At 49.1% G+C, this 20253-nt stretch overlaps 2 protein-coding genes across 6 annotated transcripts in view; one reads left to right on the top strand and one right to left on the bottom strand.

The window, feature by feature from the left end:
• Positions 1 to 1060, bottom strand: part of GID4 (GID complex subunit 4 homolog) — a 22881-nt gene extending 21821 nt beyond the window's left edge. For both annotated transcript variants that reach the window (XR_001345611.2, XM_006103841.3), the window contains exon 1: positions 547 to 1060. Coding sequence is in view for 1 of the 2 variants with exons in the window: in XM_006103841.3 (XP_006103903.1) it covers positions 547 to 735 (189 nt within the window). In the remaining variant the exon portion in view is untranslated. The remainder of the gene's footprint in view (positions 1 to 546) is intronic.
• A 356-nt stretch (positions 1061 to 1416) lies between these two features.
• Positions 1417 to 20188, top strand: ATPAF2 (ATP synthase mitochondrial F1 complex assembly factor 2). Of its 4 annotated transcripts, none has more exons than XM_006103839.3 (8): positions 1417 to 1580; positions 9200 to 9244; positions 9500 to 9645; positions 11056 to 11153; positions 13353 to 13433; positions 17111 to 17223; positions 17661 to 17776; positions 19820 to 20188. In XM_006103839.3, exons 1-8 carry the CDS (start codon positions 1433 to 1435, stop codon positions 19955 to 19957), a joined length of 885 nt encoding a protein of 294 aa, XP_006103901.1. In that variant the 5' UTR covers positions 1417 to 1432; the 3' UTR covers positions 19958 to 20188. The 4 variants fall into 4 exon arrangements, with proteins under 4 accessions (XP_006103901.1, XP_023600841.1, XP_006103902.1 ...); XM_023745073.1 differs by having other exon boundaries at positions 17625 to 17776; XM_006103840.3 differs by lacking the exon at positions 13353 to 13433.
• The last annotated feature ends 65 nt before the right edge of the window (positions 20189 to 20253 follow it).

The following is a 20253-nucleotide window of genomic DNA, read 5'->3' as shown; positions in this document are numbered from 1 at the left end:
TCTCAAAATCCATAAAGCATCTCCGGGTATTGCAGTGATTCGATGCGATATACTCATAGGGCATAACCGACGATGTCTATTTCTCAGTGTTAATTTAAAGTGAATTCATTCACAAAATGTCAGTACTTCAACTCATGATAGGCATCAGATCACTAGCAACACATCTGACAAGTGATGGTGACACGCTTCTATGGCACTACATAGCTGAGAACTGTGAATCTCACATACATGCACCTCTTTTGTATTTCGAGAGTAAAGCTGTCTTCCAGACTTAATCCCAGTTTCTATTTAGTGCAGCACTTGACTTTGAGAATTTTTTTGTAGGGTAGGTGCTCACGGAAGTCCAAATATCAGGCATCGGTGAGGGACAGGTCGTGCTGGGTCAATGCGAGGTGCGGGATGGGAATTTCTGGGTGAAGAGATATTGCATGAGGCCCGGCTATGAGGACATGGTCCCGGCGGCGGGCTCGAGGCGAGGAGCCGGGCAGGCTCGGCCTGTGAGCGCCGCGAGGAGGCCCTCGGGCCCGCCCGCCGGCCGGCGCTCACTTGCAGCACCACCTCTACGTCGTACGAGTTCCCCTTGCTCTTCTGGTGGCCGCGGAACTTGGAGCCGCTGTAGAGCAGGCTGGTGGCCACGCCGGGCTGCTGCGTGTTGATGGGCGGCGGAGGGATGAGCGAGGCCGCGGAGGCGACCGAGGCACCGGCCGGCGGGGGACACTCAGTGCGGACCGGCATCGCGGGGTCCCCCGGAACCAGGGCTGGGGGAGGGGAGAGGAACCGCCGCCGCCGCGCGGGAGCCGAGGAGGTCGTGGGGAGGGAGGGGCCGGCGCGCACGCGCTGGCTTGGGGCGGGAGCGGCTCACCACCCGCCCGCGGCCTGCGGACCAACCGCTCCGACCGCCACCGGGACCCCGGGACCTGTGAGCGGGGCCCGCCGGTCTGGAGTTGAGTCCCCTTCCCCACTTGCGCGCGCGCTCGTGCGCGCGCCCGTACATACACACTCACTCACACACACACACTCACTCACTCACTCACACACTCTCACACACACACAAACACACTACCCCTCCCGATTGGCCCGGTAGCGCCTGGGGGGCGGGAGCAGGCTGAGGCGGTGCTTCCACCCATTGGTGAGCAAAGAGAACACGTGATGCGGTGTGCGAGGCGCCCTCTGGGACTTGGAGTCTTCTTCCAGAGCGCGGCTCGAGGGGGGTGGGGCAAGGTGCTTTCGTGCTGCTGATTGACTGCGGGCGTGCGCGGCAGGCGCTCGGGAGTGACGGCGCGGCGCCCGCGACCTGCGGAAGATGGCGGCGTCCACGGGAGTCTGAGGGCTCTGAGGAGGCGGAGGGAGGTTTCCGAACAGCCAGAGCGTGCAGCTTGCGGATCCTTTCGCTCTGTTTCCTGCTCTCAGGTTTCGCACCAGTTGTGCCCCCATGCGCTCCGGCGCGATGTGGAGGAGCAGCCTCTGCCTGCGGGATGGGTGGCGCCGTCTCCTGAACCGACCCTCCGGTGGTCCCACGGCCTCCGTGGGGAAGGGGGCAAACGTCCCGTTCCCATTCCGGGCCTACGCTCCCCCGGCGGGTAAGGGAGGCCAGGGCACGTCCCGCTTTGGCCAGGGGCCGAGCGGGCGCAGGTGGGCTGAGAGGCTCTGACGTGCCGGGCGGGGCCCCCGAGGCAGGGCTCAGGCTCGCGGGGGTCCTGGGCCGTCGGCCCTGTTAGACCGCGAGGGCCCCAGACGAGGGCCGGGACCCCGAGGGTGCGCATCGCTCACGTCCCTTCAGGGCAGGAGCCAGGAGTTGGCCTGGGGCAGTGCGGTGTTTCCGGAAGTGTGTGCTCTCTTCTCGACTAGGGAAGCAGAGCTATCCCGGTTTCCAGACGGAAACGGGGAGTTGGGTGCTGCGTCAGGACCGCCCCAAGGTCACAGCAGCCGCAGGTCAGCGGAGGCCGAGCCGGAGGGCGCTCCCTGCCCGCCCAGCCCTGCCCCCTCTGCCGAGGCGGCGCTGCGACCTCGGGCCCCTGCACTCTGACTGCTGAGGCCTGGAAGGCAGTGGCTCTCCCTGCTTCTGCGGAGGGGCTTCAGGGGTGAGCGAAGAGAGTGGCTCTCCTGCATGCGGTTAGGTTTTCTGCGCCGAGGGCAGGAGGCCCAGCGAGCCTCGAGGCAGACCTCAGTTGTCACGTGCAGCTGATCGCAGCCGCGTTAAGTGGAAGCTTGTAGGCCCTGTGGTGAGGGAGGTGCGGGAAGCGGTGCGGACACAGAGCTCCTACTCCCGCCCTGGGGTGTCTAGAAAGGGCCTTGGGCTTTGAAAGAACCTGTGACCCCAGAGTTGGTAGGTGAGTAGGAGCTGGTGCGGGAGGGAAAGGGCGGGCCGTGGGGGCGAGGGCCTTGCTGTGACGCTGCACTTCCGAAGGCGAAGGCTGCAGCACGTGGCTGGGCAGGGCGCAAGCCGGCTGGTGCTGTGTGGTCTTTGGCCTCATTTTCTTATGTGAGTCGAAGGACTCGGTTGCCTCTGAGGGTCCTTCTTTTAGCTCCATAACTTTATACAAATGTCGGATGCAGCTGGGAGCTGAGGTGTCACCTTTCAGGGCCCAGGTGAAGGGTATGGAGGTAGGCCATGAAGAGGAAGAAGGAAGGGCATCTGTGATCATTGTGACCTTATAATAAGAAAGGATGTCTATAGTTCCTGGCACACAGCTCCTTAAAAGCCAAGAGAGGGATCTTTTGCTAAAAATCCGTTGGGTCTTTTGTCCTCAAAGGAAGCTCCAGAGTGAGAAAAGATGACAGGAAGTGTCTGTCAGCCACACCCGAGCTGATGTCAGTGAGGTTGACCTTTAGGAAATCCCTAAGGATGGGGACTGGTTGCCATGGGAACCAACCATGTGCTAAGAAGGTTGAACTTTCAGCCCTATCCTCTGACCTCCAGGAAGGAAGAGGGGCTAGAGATTGACTTGATCATTAATGGCCTGTATGCCTACTTAATGAAGCTTCCCTAAAATCCCCGAGCGATGGGTTCTGAGAGGTTCGGAGAGCTTCTGGGGTGGTGAACATGCAGAGATGCCGGGAGCGTGGCATGTCCAGAAAGGGCTTGGAAGCTCCTCACCCCTTCCCAGGTACCTTCCCTTACGCATTTCTTCCATCTGGCCATTCCTGAGTCATATCCTTTTATAGTAAATCTTTAATCTGGTAAGTGAAATGTTTTCCTGAACTTTGTGAGCTGTTCTAGCATTTAATCAAACCTGAGGAGGCATCATTGGAACCTCCAATTTATAGCCGGTTGGCTTGGTCAGAAGCACAGGAATCTGAAGGGGTCGGGTGGGGTGGGCAGTCTTGTGGAATTCAACCATTAACATGTAGGATCGATACTAACTCCCAAGTGGATAGTGTCGGAACTTAATTGAACTGTAGGACTCCCAGGTGGTGTTGCAGAGTTGGTTGGTGGGAAAACCCCACACATTTGGAATGTCTGTGTGAGTGTGTAGAGGAAAATGGAAGGTGAGGTGAGGGTTAATTGAGGTTAGTGGATGCCACTTCCCATTATGGTGGTACTTCATCTGCCATCTCCTTTTCTGCCATCTCCTTTTCCTTTATTATTATTATTTTTTAGAGAATTTTTTTTCCAATTGATTTGTGTGTGTGTGTGAGAGAGAGAGAGAGAGAGAGAGAGAGAGACATCAATTTGTTTCCACTTATTTATGCATTCATTGGTTGATTCTTGTATGTGCCCTGGCCAGGGACTGAGAGAGAGAGAGAGACATCAATTTGTTTCCACTTATTTATGCATTCATTGGTTGATTCTTGTATGTGCCCTGGCCAGGGACTGAACCCACAACCTTGGCATATTGGGACGACACTAACCAACTAAGCCACCCAGCCAGGGCTCCGTTTCCTTTCTACTGCAGATTTACTAGTTTGGGCTCTTGGAAGTACTTGGCACATGGTAGGTAGTCAACTGTGGAAGGAAATATGAATGAAAGAGCTAATAAAGCACAGTGGGAGGGAGATATGTGAACCAGGCCTATGAGTGATCTACAGAGACTTTGCCAGTGGTGAGATTCTGAGAGTCTTTGGAATGGCAGAAGGTTAAATCCAAAAGGGGCCTTGATGAAGATTTCAACTGGCAGGTAGATTGACCTTGGCCTCTTAGGAATGGCCATGTCATTGAAGTTGGTCAGAAGGAAAGAGGGGGTTAAGCAAGGGTGGCTTGGGTGTTAGAGGAGATGCTGCAATAAGGAGACCTGTGTGAGGCTGTACCAGCTGCATGGAAGGGAAGGTGTTCTAGAGAGGCAGCATGTGTGGCTGTGCAAACGCCCAGTGAAGTCAAGGTTAGAAGTCTTGTCTGCTCCGTCTGCAGGTTTTCTGTCACCTGGACAAGTCATTTAGCTCCTCAGAGTCTACCACCTCAGAGGCATCTTTCTCATGGTTGTGGTAGATTGAGGGAGAATCTGAAGATAAGGCATCCAGCCTGCCACCTGTTTTCGTATTAAAGATTTATTGGCACACAGCTACACTTTCATTTACATATTGTCTGGGGCTACTTTCACTACAGTAGCAGAGTTGAGTAGTTACAACAGACTGAATGGCCTGCAAAGTCTAAAATATTTACTATTTAGCTCATTACAGAAAAAAAATTGCCAGCCTCTGCTCTAGATGCTACAACAATTTGGAAAAAGTGTGTTTAGTCATTTAGCCCATTTACATTAATTGCTATGGCAGATACATTCGGCCTGAAGAATTTTATAATAGATTTAGTGAGGTATAATTCAGCTATTCTTCACTTATTTAAAGTGTACAATTACATCGTTTTTAGTATAGTCACAGAATTATGCAACCATCACCACAGTCAATTCTAGAACATTTTTATTATCTCAAAAAGAAATCCTGTGCCCTTCCGCTGTCACCCTCCCATTGTCTCCTCCAGCTGTAGGCAGCCACTAGTTTCTGTTTCTATAGGTTTCCCTATTTTGAACATTTTATATAAATGGAGTGTGGTCTTTTTTGACTGGCTTTTTCCCCCCACTTAGAATGTTTTCAAGGTTTATCTAAGTTGAAGCATGTATCAGTACTCTGTTCTTTTTCATTGCTGAATAATATTCCATCTTATTTATCCATTCATCTATCGAGGAACATTTGAGTTGTTTCCATCTTTTGACTGTCTTGCATAATGTTGCTATAAACATTCTTGTACAAGTTTTTATATGGGCATATGTTTCCATCCCTCATATATCCAAAAGTACAATTTTTGGGTCAAATGGTAACCGTTTCACCTTTTGAGGAACTAACACACTGCTTTCCAAGGTGGCTGCACCATTTTATATTTCCACCAGCAGTGCATGAAAGTCCCAATTCTCCACATCCTCGCAGCACTTGTTATTATCTGCCTTTTTTATTATAGCCATCCTGGTTTTGATTTGCATTTCCCTGGTGGTGAATGATGTTGAGCCTATTTTTATGTGCTTATTGGGCATTTGTATATTTTCTTTGGAGAAATATCTATTCAGATCCTTTGACCATTTTTAATTGGGTTATTTGTCTTTTTATTGTTGAGTTGTAAGAGTTCTTTATATTGTTGGCCTGAAAAATTTTGATACCAGAAACAGTTGGTCAGATCAGAGCCCCCTCTCCTTCCATTGTGAATGGAGGCATATCCCTAGAGAGAATTTCAGTTTTAAGGCTTAAGCCCCGCCAGATGGCACTGTTTAAAAAGATTCTTGGTGCACAGCGGGAGTTGTAGTTCTGAGGTTTTGAGTCCTTACAAAGCAAAGGCCAGCGCGGTAATTGGGGCTGATAGAAAGATCATTTACTGGTCCATGAAGCCTAGGACAGGAGGAGCAGTGTAGGGGCAAGTGACACAGAAAATAGCCCGTTTTTTTATATGGAGTGAAGCAACTTCACAGGAACTGGGACCCAATGGACATTAATTTCCAATTCAGCACTCTTCACAGGAGCATGTTTTCTTATTAACTTCTCTCTGCTTGTATAGCCTGTTTTCTTGTGGTCAGCTTTTTAAAGTCAACACTTCTTTACATACCCATTTCTTTGTATCTACATAGTCCACAAAATTGTCTCTTAAAAGCCACTGGGTGTGTTTTTTGCCACAAAAACAGATGTTCTGTAAAGGGAGTGATTCATACTCAAAAGAGACCCAAGTTCTATGTGCTCCTGCAAGGTTAGGCTGTTTCTGCACCTTTAAAGGTGGTGCTCCTGTTGCTGTCGGCTGGCCCTGTATTCATGAGACTCGGGAGGCTCATAGGCTTCTCAGGGCTTCGTGATGTCTTATGTGCCCTTGAGCTATCACCCTCCCATTGTCTCCTCCAGCTGTGACAAGACCCCTTCCAGTTTTTTCTTCCTCTTATGTGACCCAAGACCTTTGAGAGCCCAGGTGAAGAACCTTCATCTTCTGTCATTGTTGGGGAGCATGACTCCCGCCAGTGAATTTTCCAGATCATATTTGCCTATGAGAACTCCATACCTGACTCCCTCTGTCCTCCTTACTGTAACCTACCCCCTCTGGGCATCTGCTGGATAGCTACAGTCTTCTCCTGACCCTCTTTCTAGTTCCTCAGAACTCTGTGCTCTCTTGAGGCCCCAGACTTTTGTGTAAGCTGTTTCCTTTCCTGGAAACTCTTTCATACACACCCTCCAAAAATGAATCCATCAATGCAGATGGACTAACGCCTTCCTCTGCAGGTCCCAGATGGAGCTGACTGCTGGGAGCTCTTCCTTTAGCCCACAAGGGGACGGAGCTCCCCCAACGTGTGTCTCTGTTCCTTGACTTTGGCCATCATGTCCCTTTATTGTTTGGCTGGTTTAGTGTCTGTCTTCCTGCAGGAGAGTTAGTCCCTCTAGGGTGGGGTGAACTTTGAGTCCTATTGCCAGGACTTATCACACTTCCTAGAAAGGGATTCATACTCACCAAAGTTTATTTCAAAACTTCCAAGCCTGCTCCATTCAGGAGAACACCTGTCTAAACGTCCGCACATGAGCCCAGCAGCCTTTGAGCTCCTTTTGCCAGTTGTTATCTCTTGGTTTTCTCCTGTTTTGAGCAATTTTGGTTGCCCCTTCCTTGGCCCTGCATCCATCCCACTCCCTTCCAGTTTTTTCTTCCTCTTAACAGATAAAGAAGTGGGCCTGGCCAGGGCAGAGGAGCTAAGGCCTGGCTTGCAAAGCAGGAAAAAAAACAACAAAACAAGAGACTTCCCTCGTGGGAAAGAAACCCTGCTGTCCTGGCTATCTTTGGATGCTGCAGCCTGTGCTGTCAAGAGTCCATTCCTTGGCCCCCGGGTCTCCTGGACCCATTTCCCAGGGCTGTGTGGTGCAGTGTGCTAGAATGCTCTCCGTTGACACTTCCTGCTCAGGGGAGGATCCCCACCCACACCCCAGTGATGAGTCAGAGCCTTCAAAGCTCTTCCCACTTCCTGCTTGGCCTGGCTGTAGACATGCTGCCCAGCCCAGACATTGGAGAGCATCCTGGCTGTCATCTGGATGCCTTGATCCAGACCTCCAGGCACACACAAGGAGCCTCCAGACGCTCGCACCTGCCATCTGAGTGTGACTGGCAGCCTGTACAGTAAGGAAATGTAAGCGCAGCAGGGTGGGGGTAAGCCTCCGCTGTTGGTGTCAGCTGTGTGAGAGACTCAGTATTATAATTCAGATGAAGATGGTAAATTGTGCTATAATAATGTAGCATCATCTCGGTTGTCAGATCTGATCACTTTAAAAAGAAAATTTGAACTCTATGAAGACATGGATTTTTGTTTCATTCACTGTTTTATCCAAAGTACCTAGAAGAGTACCTGGTGGCATAAATATATTTTGTGGGAAACCAGTTTGGGTCTTATTTTAGTAAGTGCAACCATGGGAATATAATTTCCATGTGTAAGCATTAATGATAGCAAGTGAGATTCATGAAAAAAAAATATGTTGTGCAAAACATAAAAATATAATGTTTGTAGTAAGACCAGATACTCTCTTTTCATTCCTTGCTACATAAACCAAGTTTTGTTTTCATAGTCTATTTGAATTAATAAAACTTCAACTGAGCTTGACCAGTGTGGCTTGGTGGTTGAGCGTCAATCTATGAACCAGGAGGTCATGGTTCAATTTCCGGTCAGGGCACATGCCTGGGTTGTGGGCTCCAACCCTAGTAGGGGGCTGCAGGAGGTGGCCGATAGATGGTTCTCTCTCATCATTGATGTTTCTGTCTCTCTCTTTCCCTTCCTCTCTGAAATCAATAAAAATACATTTTTTAAGAATTAAAAGAACTCAGAAAGCTTTAAAAACTAATGAATCTCCTTTTCCTTCACGTGCTACATCATCATTTTCAATAACTGACTTTAGTCAGACTCTGAAGGCTTTAGGTACCTGATGAATATGTGAAAGAACAGACACATGAATGAATGAATGAATGAATGATTGATTTTGTTTATCACAGATGGTAAGGACTGGGTTATGGTTTATAATTTCCAAAATGTGACCTATTTGTTCTTTATTAATTGAAGGAATCTGCATAATTCCTGAGGCAGTACTCTTGGTTTTTAATCCCCCCAGGTGAAAGAGGAGAATGTGTTTATATTTTCATGTAAGATTTTATTCAAGTTATTTTCAGAAGAACAGGACACAGATTTTTCCTTCCTAAAGGAAATGTTTGGAGTTCCTGTTGAATACACAGGCAAAGCTGGTTAATTAGGTTAATTAATTAGTATAGGGGATGGGAAATGCTCCTGGGATCTCTGCTTACTGCTTGTGCATCACAGGCATGCATACGCACATCACGTTCACCCTGGCTTTCCACTCCTGCCTTGAATGGGTCTCTGGCTTTATCACACTCAGGCACCATCTTTAGATTTGGGCACATTGTGCTGGCACGGGCCAGCACTAGTGGGGATGGTGTGGGAGGAACATGCTTAGAAGTTAGAGCAGAAGGTGCTGGAAAAGTCTTCCGGGTCATACTGTCTTGCAGGCTCATGATACTGCGTGATCAGACTATCCCTGGGCTGCCGGGAGCTTGACCAGTTGTCCCGTTCCTCCCTTCTCCCTGGAGAGTGAACCACCAGCTTTAATCAGAAGCTGTTGATTATGCGGCAGACCTTGACTAGTGATATGACAATCAAGCCAATCAGTCAGCATTAGCAAGCTGGTCTTGTTGCTTCCTGAGCTTTCTCGACATGATTATAACTGCCTTTTTGAAAAATCTTTCTCACAGAAAGGAAGAGATTCTATCAGAATGTCACCATCACACAGGGTGAAGGTGAGTGTCTGAAATTTTGACTGCGCCCCCCCCCCCCCCCCCCCCCCCCCCCGTGGATGGGTAGAAACATTTTTCATCTCCAGCCAGTTGGGTGGTTGAGATGACCCTTCGCACTTTTGTCGGATATGTTTCTGTAAGCCCTCCACCGAGGGACTCGGGGTTGTCTTTGTCTGCATCAGTTCAAGTAGCTAAATATAGAATGGTCACTTGATTCCACTTAACAGTCCCTGAGAGGTTTTCATTTGATCTTTCAAGGCGGCTTTGAGATAAACCTGGACCACAGGAAGCTGAAAACTCCCCAAGCCAAGCTCTTTACTGTCCCCAGTGAGGCCCTGGCCATCGCAGTGGCCACTGAGTGGGACTCCCAGCAGGACACCATCAAGTTCTACACCATGCATCTGGTAACAAGTTCACACACCTATACTCCGATGCCTGCTGTTGGCTTTCTAGGCACCTGGCAAAACTTGGGAGACTCCTACCCAAATTGCAGTAAAGCCCTTGGGGATGCAAAAAAGCCTGCAGCATCACTTGCCCCCTCGGATGTGCCAAACATTCCCCCCCGTGGCCTGGCCACCTGCACTTCCTGCTCAGAGCGCTGTGCTGGCTGGCGGGCCGCTCCTCTGGGCTCAGGCAGATGTGCCCCGCTAACTGCCCAGCTGTCTTACTTTCTGTCATGCAGCTGGGCTTTGTTCCGTCAGCAGCACAGTGTGTAATGTTTGCACTGTGGGTAGCACAGACGGGCAGGCCCATGTCTGTCTGACTAGTGTTGTGAAGTTACGTTGGCAGTCAGTATTGGTTTGGGTTCAAGAACCCAAGGGGCAGGTGGGTGAGGTGAGGAACCCCCATGGAGCAGCCGCCATTCACACAGGGTGGCTCACGGAGGCACTAGAGCAGTGAGGAAAGGTCAGCTAGACTGGGCTCAGGCCCTGCAGCTTCCAAACTAACCTTGGGCAAGTTACTGCCCCTTTTCAGCCCCATTGTTCGCCATCTGGGAGAGGCGGGTGATAACAGTACCCACTCATGGCGTAGTGGTCAGATGGGTGAGCTGACCCATGGAAAGGCCTGGGTGTGGTCCCTGGCACCTACAGAGAGAGCTTGCAGTCCACACTGGAGTTGGTGCTATCATCCTGCCCCCACGGGCTCGGCCTGCATACCAGCACGCTTCCTCAACACCTTCACAGCCTGCTGCGTGCTGGCTGCTCCTTTGACTGTCGGATGACATAGGGTGATGGGGCTACAAGTTAATGGTAGAGTACCTAAGCAGCCTGCTGTCGACAGGGCCAGTCTGGAAAATAATCCTGTTCTGGTTTGGCTGAGTTGTTCCCCTGCTTCCTGAGGTGTGAATGGAGCCAGCTGGTACGTTTTTCAGTCAGATTTGAATTCTAGTAATACTTATGTGTCTTATGTACTGAATTTGACCTCTCTGGGACTCCATTTCCACATCTCTGAAGTGGGTATAATGGTACCTACCAAAGGGTTGTTGTGAGGATTCAATTGAATGCAGCAGAGTCTGGTAGAAAAGAGTATGAGACCTTGGGAAGTGCACTAATCCTAGGGCCTCTGTGAACATTCTGTGAGTCCCATGAGCTATCACACAGCGCTCTGCTGGCACGGAACCTGGCTGTAGCAAGCTCTCACTAGATGTGCTGCAGCTGAGGCTTTGGGTCGAAGGTTTTGGCTTGGCACTGCTCCTTGCTGGGTGTCGCTGGCTGGTTCTGTGTGATGCTGTGGTTGAACACGGTGTCCTCGGGAATGCAGTGCTTTGCCTGGGCCCAGTGGGTGGTGACAGGGCTCTCTGCCTTTTGATTCAGACCACATTGTGCAACACGTCTTTAGACAACCCAACGCAACGAAACAAGGACCAGCTGATCCGGGCAGCTGTGAAGTTTCTGGACACCGATACCATCTGGTAATTGATGTTTAGATGAGCGTTCCTCTTGGACCTAGTGAGTTCCTTGGGCTGTTTTGCTTCATTTACCCAGTTATCAGTAGAAGAAGAGGCAGGCCCTTTTCCTTTACCTCACTGGGCAGGGAGAGCAAGCTAGTTGACATCAGCACTCAGCTGCTCTGCAAACCCCGAGGAAGGGGAGCTCCTGGCTGCGGCAGTGTCGGAGCCTGGGCACAGCTCTCCCACAGCCCACCAGCCATCCCTCGGCTGGAGCGGCGGGTGGGGGAAGGAGGGGAGGGGTGGTGGTGTATGCAGCTCTTGTAGGCTCCAGGACCAAGGGTCACTTGCCAATCCCCAGCAGGGCCTCTGACCCTAGGCTTCTGCCTACCAGCACAATCTCACGTCGGCATCCTTACCATTCACTACTTGTCAGCCTGGACACAGGATGGCCAGATGTTGATATTCAGGAGCTAGCTTCCTCCACTTCTAAATTTTCCCATCCTGTATATATATATATATATATATATATATATATATATATGAATTGATTAACTCAATTTTAGAGGCCAAGCAGCCTCACAACCTGCAAGCTAGAGAATTAAAGCTGGTGGCATAATTCAGTCCGGGTCTAAAGGCCTAAAAAATGTATATACCTACACACACACACACACACACACACACACACGCACACACGCACTCGCGCTCACGCACACAGGTTTATTATAAACAATGACTCACAGGACTCTGGAGCCTGGGTGAACTGGATACCCATGAAAGCTGCCAGCAGGCTTGAGAATGGAATGAGCCAATTTTTAGTCGGAGTCGGAAGGCAAGGAAAGAACTATGTCCCAGTTGAAGGCATCAGGCCGAAGGAGTTCCTTCTCTATGTTCTGTAGCTAATTGGTTGGTGATGCTGAGGGAAGGTGAAGCAGCGCTGAAGCGGCCGAGCTGCACTGTGCCCGCTGGCTGAGTTCTCACAGATGGCAGTGAAGTCAGCAGTGGGGCTGAGGGGGAGCGCCTCCTGGAGAGGCGGCCAGCAGTGCCAGCTTTGAGTTGCTAGTCAGAAAGTCCCCATATGTGTTAGGGGCCATCTGATTGCAGGGAACAGAAAGCCATTCAACTTAAAAGGGTTTTCTTAAAAACCATACAGGGGTCCTGATAGGAAATGAAGGACAGTTGGTCACCTGGTATGGAGCTGGAAGATTGGCTACCGGAGTTCCTCCCTCTGCCTGGGGGGAGAGTCAGCACACCTGTCTGCTCCTCAGCAGCCCAGCTTTGCTTGCACTCTCATGATCTCTCTGCTCCCCTCCGCTCACACCAGACTGGTTTCCACAGTGCCCACTTGGGTTCCTGTCTCATGAAGCCTTGCAGCTAAGCTCCCCTCAGCTGACTCCATCTCTGTGCCTCTTATTCAAAACAAGTAGTATAGCCTGGCATCAAGTGGTGTCAGGCCTCCGTGGCAGCAGCTGCATCTGTAGCCAGGAGGCAAGTGGGCTCATGAAGTCCAAATAGGCAGCTTGGTCTGTGGCCAGGAACACACTCTCTTGGAAGGGGTGCAGGTAGGTAGGGAGGCAGTGACAGTTCCCTGTAGCATTCACGGTCAGCATCCTAGGACTGCGTGGATCTGAGGGTACAGTAGTACTGTTTAGAATGGTACTGACATAGTGCTGCCAGCCTTGACCCATCACATAATTAGGGACATTGAGGACAGTGGTTCTGAAACTCAGGCTCACATTAGAACCCCTAGGCAGTGGTTCTCAACCTTCTGGCCCTTTAAATACAGTTCCTCATGTTGTGACCCAACCATAAAATTATTTTTGTTGCTACTTCATAACTGTAATGTTGCTACTGTTATGAATCGTAATGTAAATATTTGATATGCAGGATGGTCTTAGGCAACCCCTGTGAAAGGGTCGTTCGACCGCCAAAGGAGTCGTGACCCACAGGTTGAGAACTGCTGCCCTAGAGGGTTTGCTAAAACACCTGCAGAGGTTCTGTTTTCTGTAGGTATGAGGTGGGGCCTGAGAATTTGCTCTTAAATTCCCAGATGGTCTGCTACTGGCCCTAAGACCTCACTTTGAGAACCACTGCTTTAGGGGAAAGATTTGTGGGGCAGGGGTGAAGTTCTTTTTGCTGTTGCTTTTTGTGTTTTTGTTGTCTGTCACTGAATGAAGGAATTGTACTTTTTTATTAATGAAGGTGATTTTTGCAATGAATTAGCTACAGGGTGGAAGAGCCAGAGACATTAGTGGAACTTCAAAAGAACGAGTGGGACCCAATCCTAGAATGGGCTGAGAAAAGGTAAGGGCTACTGTCTTGACCCCACAATATTTTGTAAGCTTATGTGGAGTAGTTTTTGGCATAGCTTTTTTCCCCCACAAAAGTGATGTCTGTCAGTCAGTCTGTGTTATTTGTACACATTTTTTGAGTGCCCACTATGTGCCAGGCATCCTTGGATTCTATAGTAAAAGGCATAGAGAGTGTATTAAAGGATCAAGTAAAATGTAACAAATATAGTGCTGTGTAAGAACTATGAGGATACAATGTCACTTTTGTGTCTAATGAAATACAACAATATTTAGGTACCTGGAGATCTTTGTTACAATACAAAATTGTTAGCTTTTTGTGGCAGTTGAGATTTCTTGTTAATAATTTACAGAAAGCCCTAACCAATTTGGCTCAGTGGATAGAGCTTCGGCCTGTGGACTCAAGGGTCCCAGGTTCGATTCCGGTCAAGGGCATGTACCTTGGTTGTGGGCACATCCCCAGTAGAGGGTGTGCAGGAGGCAGCTGATCGATGTCTCTCTCTCATCGATGTTTCCAACTCTCTATTCCTCTCCCTTCCTCTCTGTAAAAAATCAATAAAATATATTTAAAAAATAAAAAATAAAAATAAAAAATTTACAGAAAAACTGGGCCATTTGCTATGTTCCATTGGTACTGTTAGAAATTTCAGAAAGAATATTTCTAAACCAATGGGAAAAATCAGTGATATATGAAAGAAAATACGCTTCCGCTCAAATGGCAGAGTAGGTAAATGTGGTACTTGCATCTTCCCATGACCACATCAAAATTAAAACTAAACTAAAGAACAATCATTGTTGAGAACTACCTGATATTTAGCTGAACAGATGTCCCATAACTAAGGATATACAGAAGAAGCCACATGAGACTGGTAGGACGGGTGGAGATGCAGAACAGGCAGGTCCCACACCCACGTGTGGTGGTTAAAAATCAGGAGGGATATCTCAGCTGTGGAGGTCCCCCCTCAAGAGAGAGGGGTCCCAATCCTACACCATGCTTCCCAGTCCATGGTTCCAGTGCCTGGAAGAGAAGCCCCCATAACCTCTAGCTGTGAAAACCAGCGGGAATTATGGGTGAATGAGGAAAGGTTGTTGGAGTCCCAGGTGTTCCTCTTAAAGGGTCTGTGCACAGACTTATTAGCTCTGAACTCCAGCACTAGGGTAGCAGCTGTGAAAGCAGTTCTCAGTGAGAACTTCAACAGAGAGATAGAAAATATAAAAAAGGACCAGTCAGAAATGAAGAATTACATAACTGAAATGAGGAATACACTAGAAGGAATCAACAGTACAGTAGATGAAGCAGAGGATTGAATCAGTGATTTGAAACATAAGGTAGCAGAAAATACCCAATTAGAACAGCAAAAAGAAAAATGAATACCAAAAAAATGAGGATAGTTTAAGGGGCTTCTGAGTCAACATCAAACGTACCAACATTCACTTCATGAGGGTGCCAGAAGGAGAAGAGAGAAAGGAATTGAAAACCTGTTTTAAAAAATGACAGTTTCACCTAACTTGGTGAAAGAAAAAGATACACAAGTCCAGGAAGCACAGAGTCCCAAACAAGATGAATCCAAGGAGACCCACACGAAGACACGATAATTAAAATGCCAAAGGTTAAAGACAAAGAATCTTAAAAGCAGCAAGAGAAAAACAGTTACCTACAAGGGAGTTCCCTTAAGACTTTCAGTTGATTTCTCAACAAAAACTTAGCAGGCCTGAAGGGATTGGCATGAAATATTCAAAGTGATGAAAAGCAAGGACCTACAACCAAAATTACCCAGCAAAGCTCTCATTTAGAATTGAAATTCAGGTAAAGAGCTTCCCAGATAAGAAAAAAGCTAAAGGAGTTTATCACCACCAAACCAAAATTACAAGTAATGTTAAAGGATCTTCTTTAAGAAGAAAAAAAAAATCAAGAATATGAATAATAAAATGGCAATAAATACATATCTATCAACAATTACTTTAAATGCAAATGGATTCAATAATCCAATCAAAAGACAGAGTGCCTGAATGGATATGAAAGCAAACTCATATATATGCTATCTACAAGAGACTCACTTCAGATAGAAAGATACATACAGACTGCAATAAAGGGATGGGAAAGTTATTCATGACAATGGAAACAAAAGCTAGAATAGCAATACTTATACCAGACAAAATAGACTTTAAAACAAAGGCTACAACAAGAGACAGAGAAAGACTCAGCAATTCCACTTCTGGGTATTTATTTGAAGAAACCCCAAAACATATGCATCTGTATGTTCATTGAAGTATTTACAATAGCTAATAGACAAATGGATAAAGAAGATATGGTACATATATACAGTGAAATACTAGCCATAAAAAAGAATGAAATCTTACCATTTACGACAACATGGATGGACTTACAGGATATGTGCTCAGAGAAAGACACATACCATATAATTTCACTTATATGTGGAATGTAAACAACAAAATAAAACAAACAAAATTTTGATAGTTGTCAAAGGGTTAGGGGCTTGGAGGCTTGGTGAAAAAAATTAAGGGACTAAGAAGCACAAAAAATTGCTCCTTGGCTGGTGTGGTTCAGTGGTTAGAATGTTGGCCATGCACTGAAGGGTCGTGGATTTGATTCCTGGTCAAGGGTTGCAGGTTCAATCCCCGGGCCCAGTTGGGGCTTGTGTGGCAGGCAACCAATCGATGTGTCTCTCTCACATCCATGTTTCTCTCTCTCTCCTCCCATGCCCCCTTCCTCCTTTTCTCTCTCTCTAAAAAGCAATGGAAAAATATTCTCAGGTGAGGATTTAAAAAAAAAGCTCAAATTGGTAGTTACAAAATAGTCATGGGGATATAAAATTTAGCATAGGGAATATAGTCAATAATTTTGTAAATAGTATGTACGGTGCCAGATGGGTACTAAATTGCTTTTATTCCATTATGTTTTTCCTGTATTTTATGTAGTTATGATTGTTCTTGAAAATGTATCATTCTTGAAGCCAGCTCATGTCCCATACAAAAAACAATGCCTTGTATATAGTAGAGGCTTAATAAATATTTGATAAAGTGGTTGAATAATATAGGACCTACACAGATATTATTGTAAGGAAAACAATATTTGAAAGAAATAATTTATGACCTCAATGTGAAAATTGTTTCTTAAAAAGTTTAAAAAGCAGGTAGCCCATGCTTTTGATGGAGATCCTAGGCAGAGAGAATTCCCTGCTGGCACAACTTGCTTACCTGTGCCTCCTTTCGGGGTAATTGCTTTTTTAAAAAATGTATTTTATTTTATTGATTTCAGATAGAGGAAGGGAGAGGGAGAGAGAGACGGAAACATCAATGATGAGAGAGAATCAACTGGCTGCCTCCCTGCGTGCCCCCCACTGGGGATTGAGCCCGCAATCCCAGCATGTGCCCTGACTGGGAATCGGACCATGTCCTCCTGGTCCATGGGTCTGTGCTCAACCACTGAGCAACACTGCCAGGACAGGGCAGTTTCTTGATCCTCTGGCTTTGCTCATGATAGAAATTACTAGGTCAGGAGGTCACTGACCACCATGGTAGTTGCTCCCAGAATCCCCGAGACTGACTTCTTCACCACTTGCCCTCAAGGGGTGCACACCTACTTAGCAGTTTAGGGCTTTGCTTCTGGGCAAAGCTGAAGTGCACAGCAACCAAAGCCTTTCCTTTCAGGTATGGCGTGGAGATTGGCTCTTCCACCAGCATAATGGGGCCCAGCATCCCAGCCAGGACTCGGGAGGTGCTCGTCAGCCACCTGGCATCTTACAACATGTGGGCCCTACAAGGTATGCAGGCATTTCCTAGGCCTGGGGGTGTGGAGGGATCGGCATGGGTGTCCATAGCCGGAGAGTCACAGGAGCGCGCTAGGGGTGGGTCTGACGCTCACTTTTTTGCTCAGTCTGAGGGGACAGCAGGCTCACACCCTTCCAGGAGAAGGTTGGCTTTCTCTTCATAAGTTCAAGTCTCATTGACCCATCCGTGAACCAGTCACTGGGGCAGGGTGGAATGGTTCCAGTCACGTGCCCACCCCAGGTAGGAGCAGAGAAGGGCTCTCGCCTCTTGGAAGAGGAGGAGCATGGATCTAGAGCTGGTCAAGAAGCCCTGTGCCCTGTGACCTGTCTCCCCACCTCTAGGGTGTAGGGACTCACAGGAGTAGGTCTAACAACTGCTCTGTTTCCGGGTGGAGGTGTCCTGGGTCCTGACTTGGCTTGTGTCCCTGAAGGGATTGAGTTCGTCGTGACCCAACTCAAGTCCGTGATGCTGACCTTGGGCCTGATGGACCTGCGCCTGACAGTGGAGCAGGCCGTGCTGCTGTCCCGCCTGGAGGAGGAGTACCAGGTGAGGTTTGCAGCGGCCCAGAGGCGAGCACCTCAAGTCCCCGCTCCCCCCTCCAGATTCAGACTACCTGGGGGGCCGGGGGTAGCTCACCCACTATTTTATTACTTTTGTGTAAATAACAAACTGCAACAGATGATGATAAAATCACGGTGAGCACTGCCACTGCTTCCCAGCGTCGTGCTCAGCTCTCCCTCATTGCCTCACCTCCTCCTCTAAACAACCCGGTCAGGTGGGGGCTGCTGTTATGCCCATTTACACAGGAGGAAACCAAGGAGCCAGAAAATGCTGGAGCCAGGTGACTCCAGGTCCAGGCCTTCACCCCCCACCCTGCAGGTGGCAAATCAAGATCGCTTGGGTCTGGCACACCTGAAAGTGGGCTATTAAAATGGCTGGGAGCCACGTGGTTGCTCTTGGAGACAGCCTTTGTGCCCTGACATCCATACAGGGCGTCTACGTGGCAGGGAGGGCAGCGTGAGCTGCTACTGTGCACGGTGCTGATGTAGTGACGCAGAATTAGGGTCTGTTCTGCTGTCATTTGCTTTTTAATTTTTTTTTTTTTCAGAAAGGTAGGGAGAGGGAGAGAAACATTGATGAGAAAGCAAAACATCGATTGGCTGCCTCCTGTACACCCCCTACTGAGGATTGAGCCCACAACTTGGACATGTGCCCCGACTAGGAATCGAACCAGCAACCCCTCAGTGCACAGGAGGACGCTCAACCAACTGAGTCTCACTGGCCAGGGCTGAATTGTTTTTTTAAATTCTCAACCGAAGACATGTGTACTGATTTTAGAGGAGGCGGAAGGAGAAAGATGTGACAGAGAACATCAATTGGTTGCCTTCCGTACGTGTCCTGACCAGGGATCGAACCTGATATACTGCCGTGCACAGGATGATGCTCTAACCACTGGACACACCGGCCAGAGCAGGGCTTGCATTTGTTTAACTGAGAATTATGACAGTCTTTGCAACCTTTGCTATTGTTATTTCTCCAACTTCCTAAAGTTAATTGCTATTACAAATTGGTTCCTAGCATGATGAAACCCTTTTATAATGGCAGTATTGCTCAAGTCCTTCTGGTCACCTCTTCAGAAAAATGCCTGGGAAAACTGGGTCTGTATCACAAAAGAGGCTGAGTGTTAGAAGCAGTTACGGGGTAGAGAGGCAACCTGTGAGGGTGTGAGGCTGGGCGGGCTCTGAGAGATAGGGAGCCAGGAAACCTGGTTCTTGTCTGGGCTCTGCTTTTGACTGTGGGACCCAAGCCAGGCCGTTGTTTCCTGAACTTCACGTTTGATCTGCCACAAAATGGGAGCGACCTGGATTGCGCTCTCAAAGGAGAGCGTGCTCTTCAGGTGGCTAATCACACTTGTCCAGGTGAGACGAGGAGCCCAGAAGTGCCAAGAGCTGCTGTGGCCGGGCTGACTCTTCTCCGAGAAGGTAGGCGGCTGGGCCAGGCTTCCTGGGCCCTGGCCAGGGAGGAGTCAGCAGGGCGGAGTGCAGCTCTACTGACATCTGGATAGCCACACTGTGTCTAGGGTTTCTCCTGTAGCTTAGAGTCTGGAGAGAGGTCTGCAACCCTGCCCTAGGAGTCACAGATGAAATGACAGTGTGGCCTTGGTTGATGTTTTTCATCCCACTTGCGTGGGGGCCACGTGCAGCCCAGTTGGTGAGGCAGCGCAGGAGAGGATGGCCTTATAGGTTGCCTGCGCCAGCCTCTTTGTGGGAAGACGTGTGAGAGAGGGATGGCACACAGGTGGGCCTCAGGGAAGATGCACGTGGTTTCGGTGCCTGGCCTGCCTAGCAGTGAGTGCCTGCTGGCCCTGGGCCTGGACTTTACCCTCCTAGACCATCCACACCCTGTGGAAGGCGGCGCCTGCTCTGGCCACCTGTGTGTGCTTCCCCCGGCCTCCCCACCAGGTGTGTTGCCTGTTTTGGCAGGATGGGAGCCTGTGGCCCTCAGTCCAGCTGTAGGGTGGTGTGTGGCTCAGGCTTGCAGCAGCTGGGCACTGAGCTGCTCACTCAACATCTCTTGTCCTTTCCTCAGATCCAGAAGTGGGGCCACGTGGAATGGGCCCATGACTATGAGTTGCGGGAGCTCCGGGCACGCACGGCCGCCGGCACCCTCTTTGTCCACCTCTGCTCCGAGAGCACCACGGTCAAGCACAAGCTCCTGCAGGAGTGAGGCGGGCGGTGCGCATGGCACGCCGGGGACAGAGGCTGCGGAGCCCCGGCTCCCAGGCCTGTGGACACATGGCCTGGCCTCCACACGGTGTCGACTGGGGGCCTGAGACAGTGCGGCGGTCTGGAGGTCAGCTTGAGTCCACCCCAGAGCCCCTGCCCCAGCCAGCGAGGGGACAAGGTGTACGATGGCTTTCTCAACCCTGACTGTATTACACATTTCTCCCCCTGGAAAGATGTTGAGCCCTGTTTTCATTTGCGCCTCCACATACCCTCATCTCCTTGTTATACCTGGGGCTC

The sequence above is a fragment of the Myotis lucifugus genome, unplaced genomic scaffold (assembly GCF_000147115.1).
Source record: "Myotis lucifugus unplaced genomic scaffold, Myoluc2.0 scaffold_513, whole genome shotgun sequence".
Lineage (NCBI taxonomy): Eukaryota > Metazoa > Chordata > Mammalia > Chiroptera > Vespertilionidae > Myotis > Myotis lucifugus.
Note: the sequence above shows the minus strand (reverse complement) of the source record. Positions and strands in the feature narration are given on the sequence as shown.

Excerpts from the sequence above, each read along its gene's own strand:
- ATPAF2 (XM_023745073.1), top strand. The coding sequence starts at position 1,433 with ATGCGCTCCGGCGCGATGTGGAGGAGCAGCCTCTGCCTGCGGGATGGG. Across the intron at positions 13,434-17,110 it reads CTAGAATGGGCTGAGAAAAG|GTATGGCGTGGAGATTGGCT; the intron begins GTAAGGGCTACT and ends CTTTCCTTTCAG. Across the intron at positions 17,777-19,819 it reads GCCTGGAGGAGGAGTACCAG|ATCCAGAAGTGGGGCCACGT; the intron begins GTGAGGTTTGCA and ends TCCTTTCCTCAG.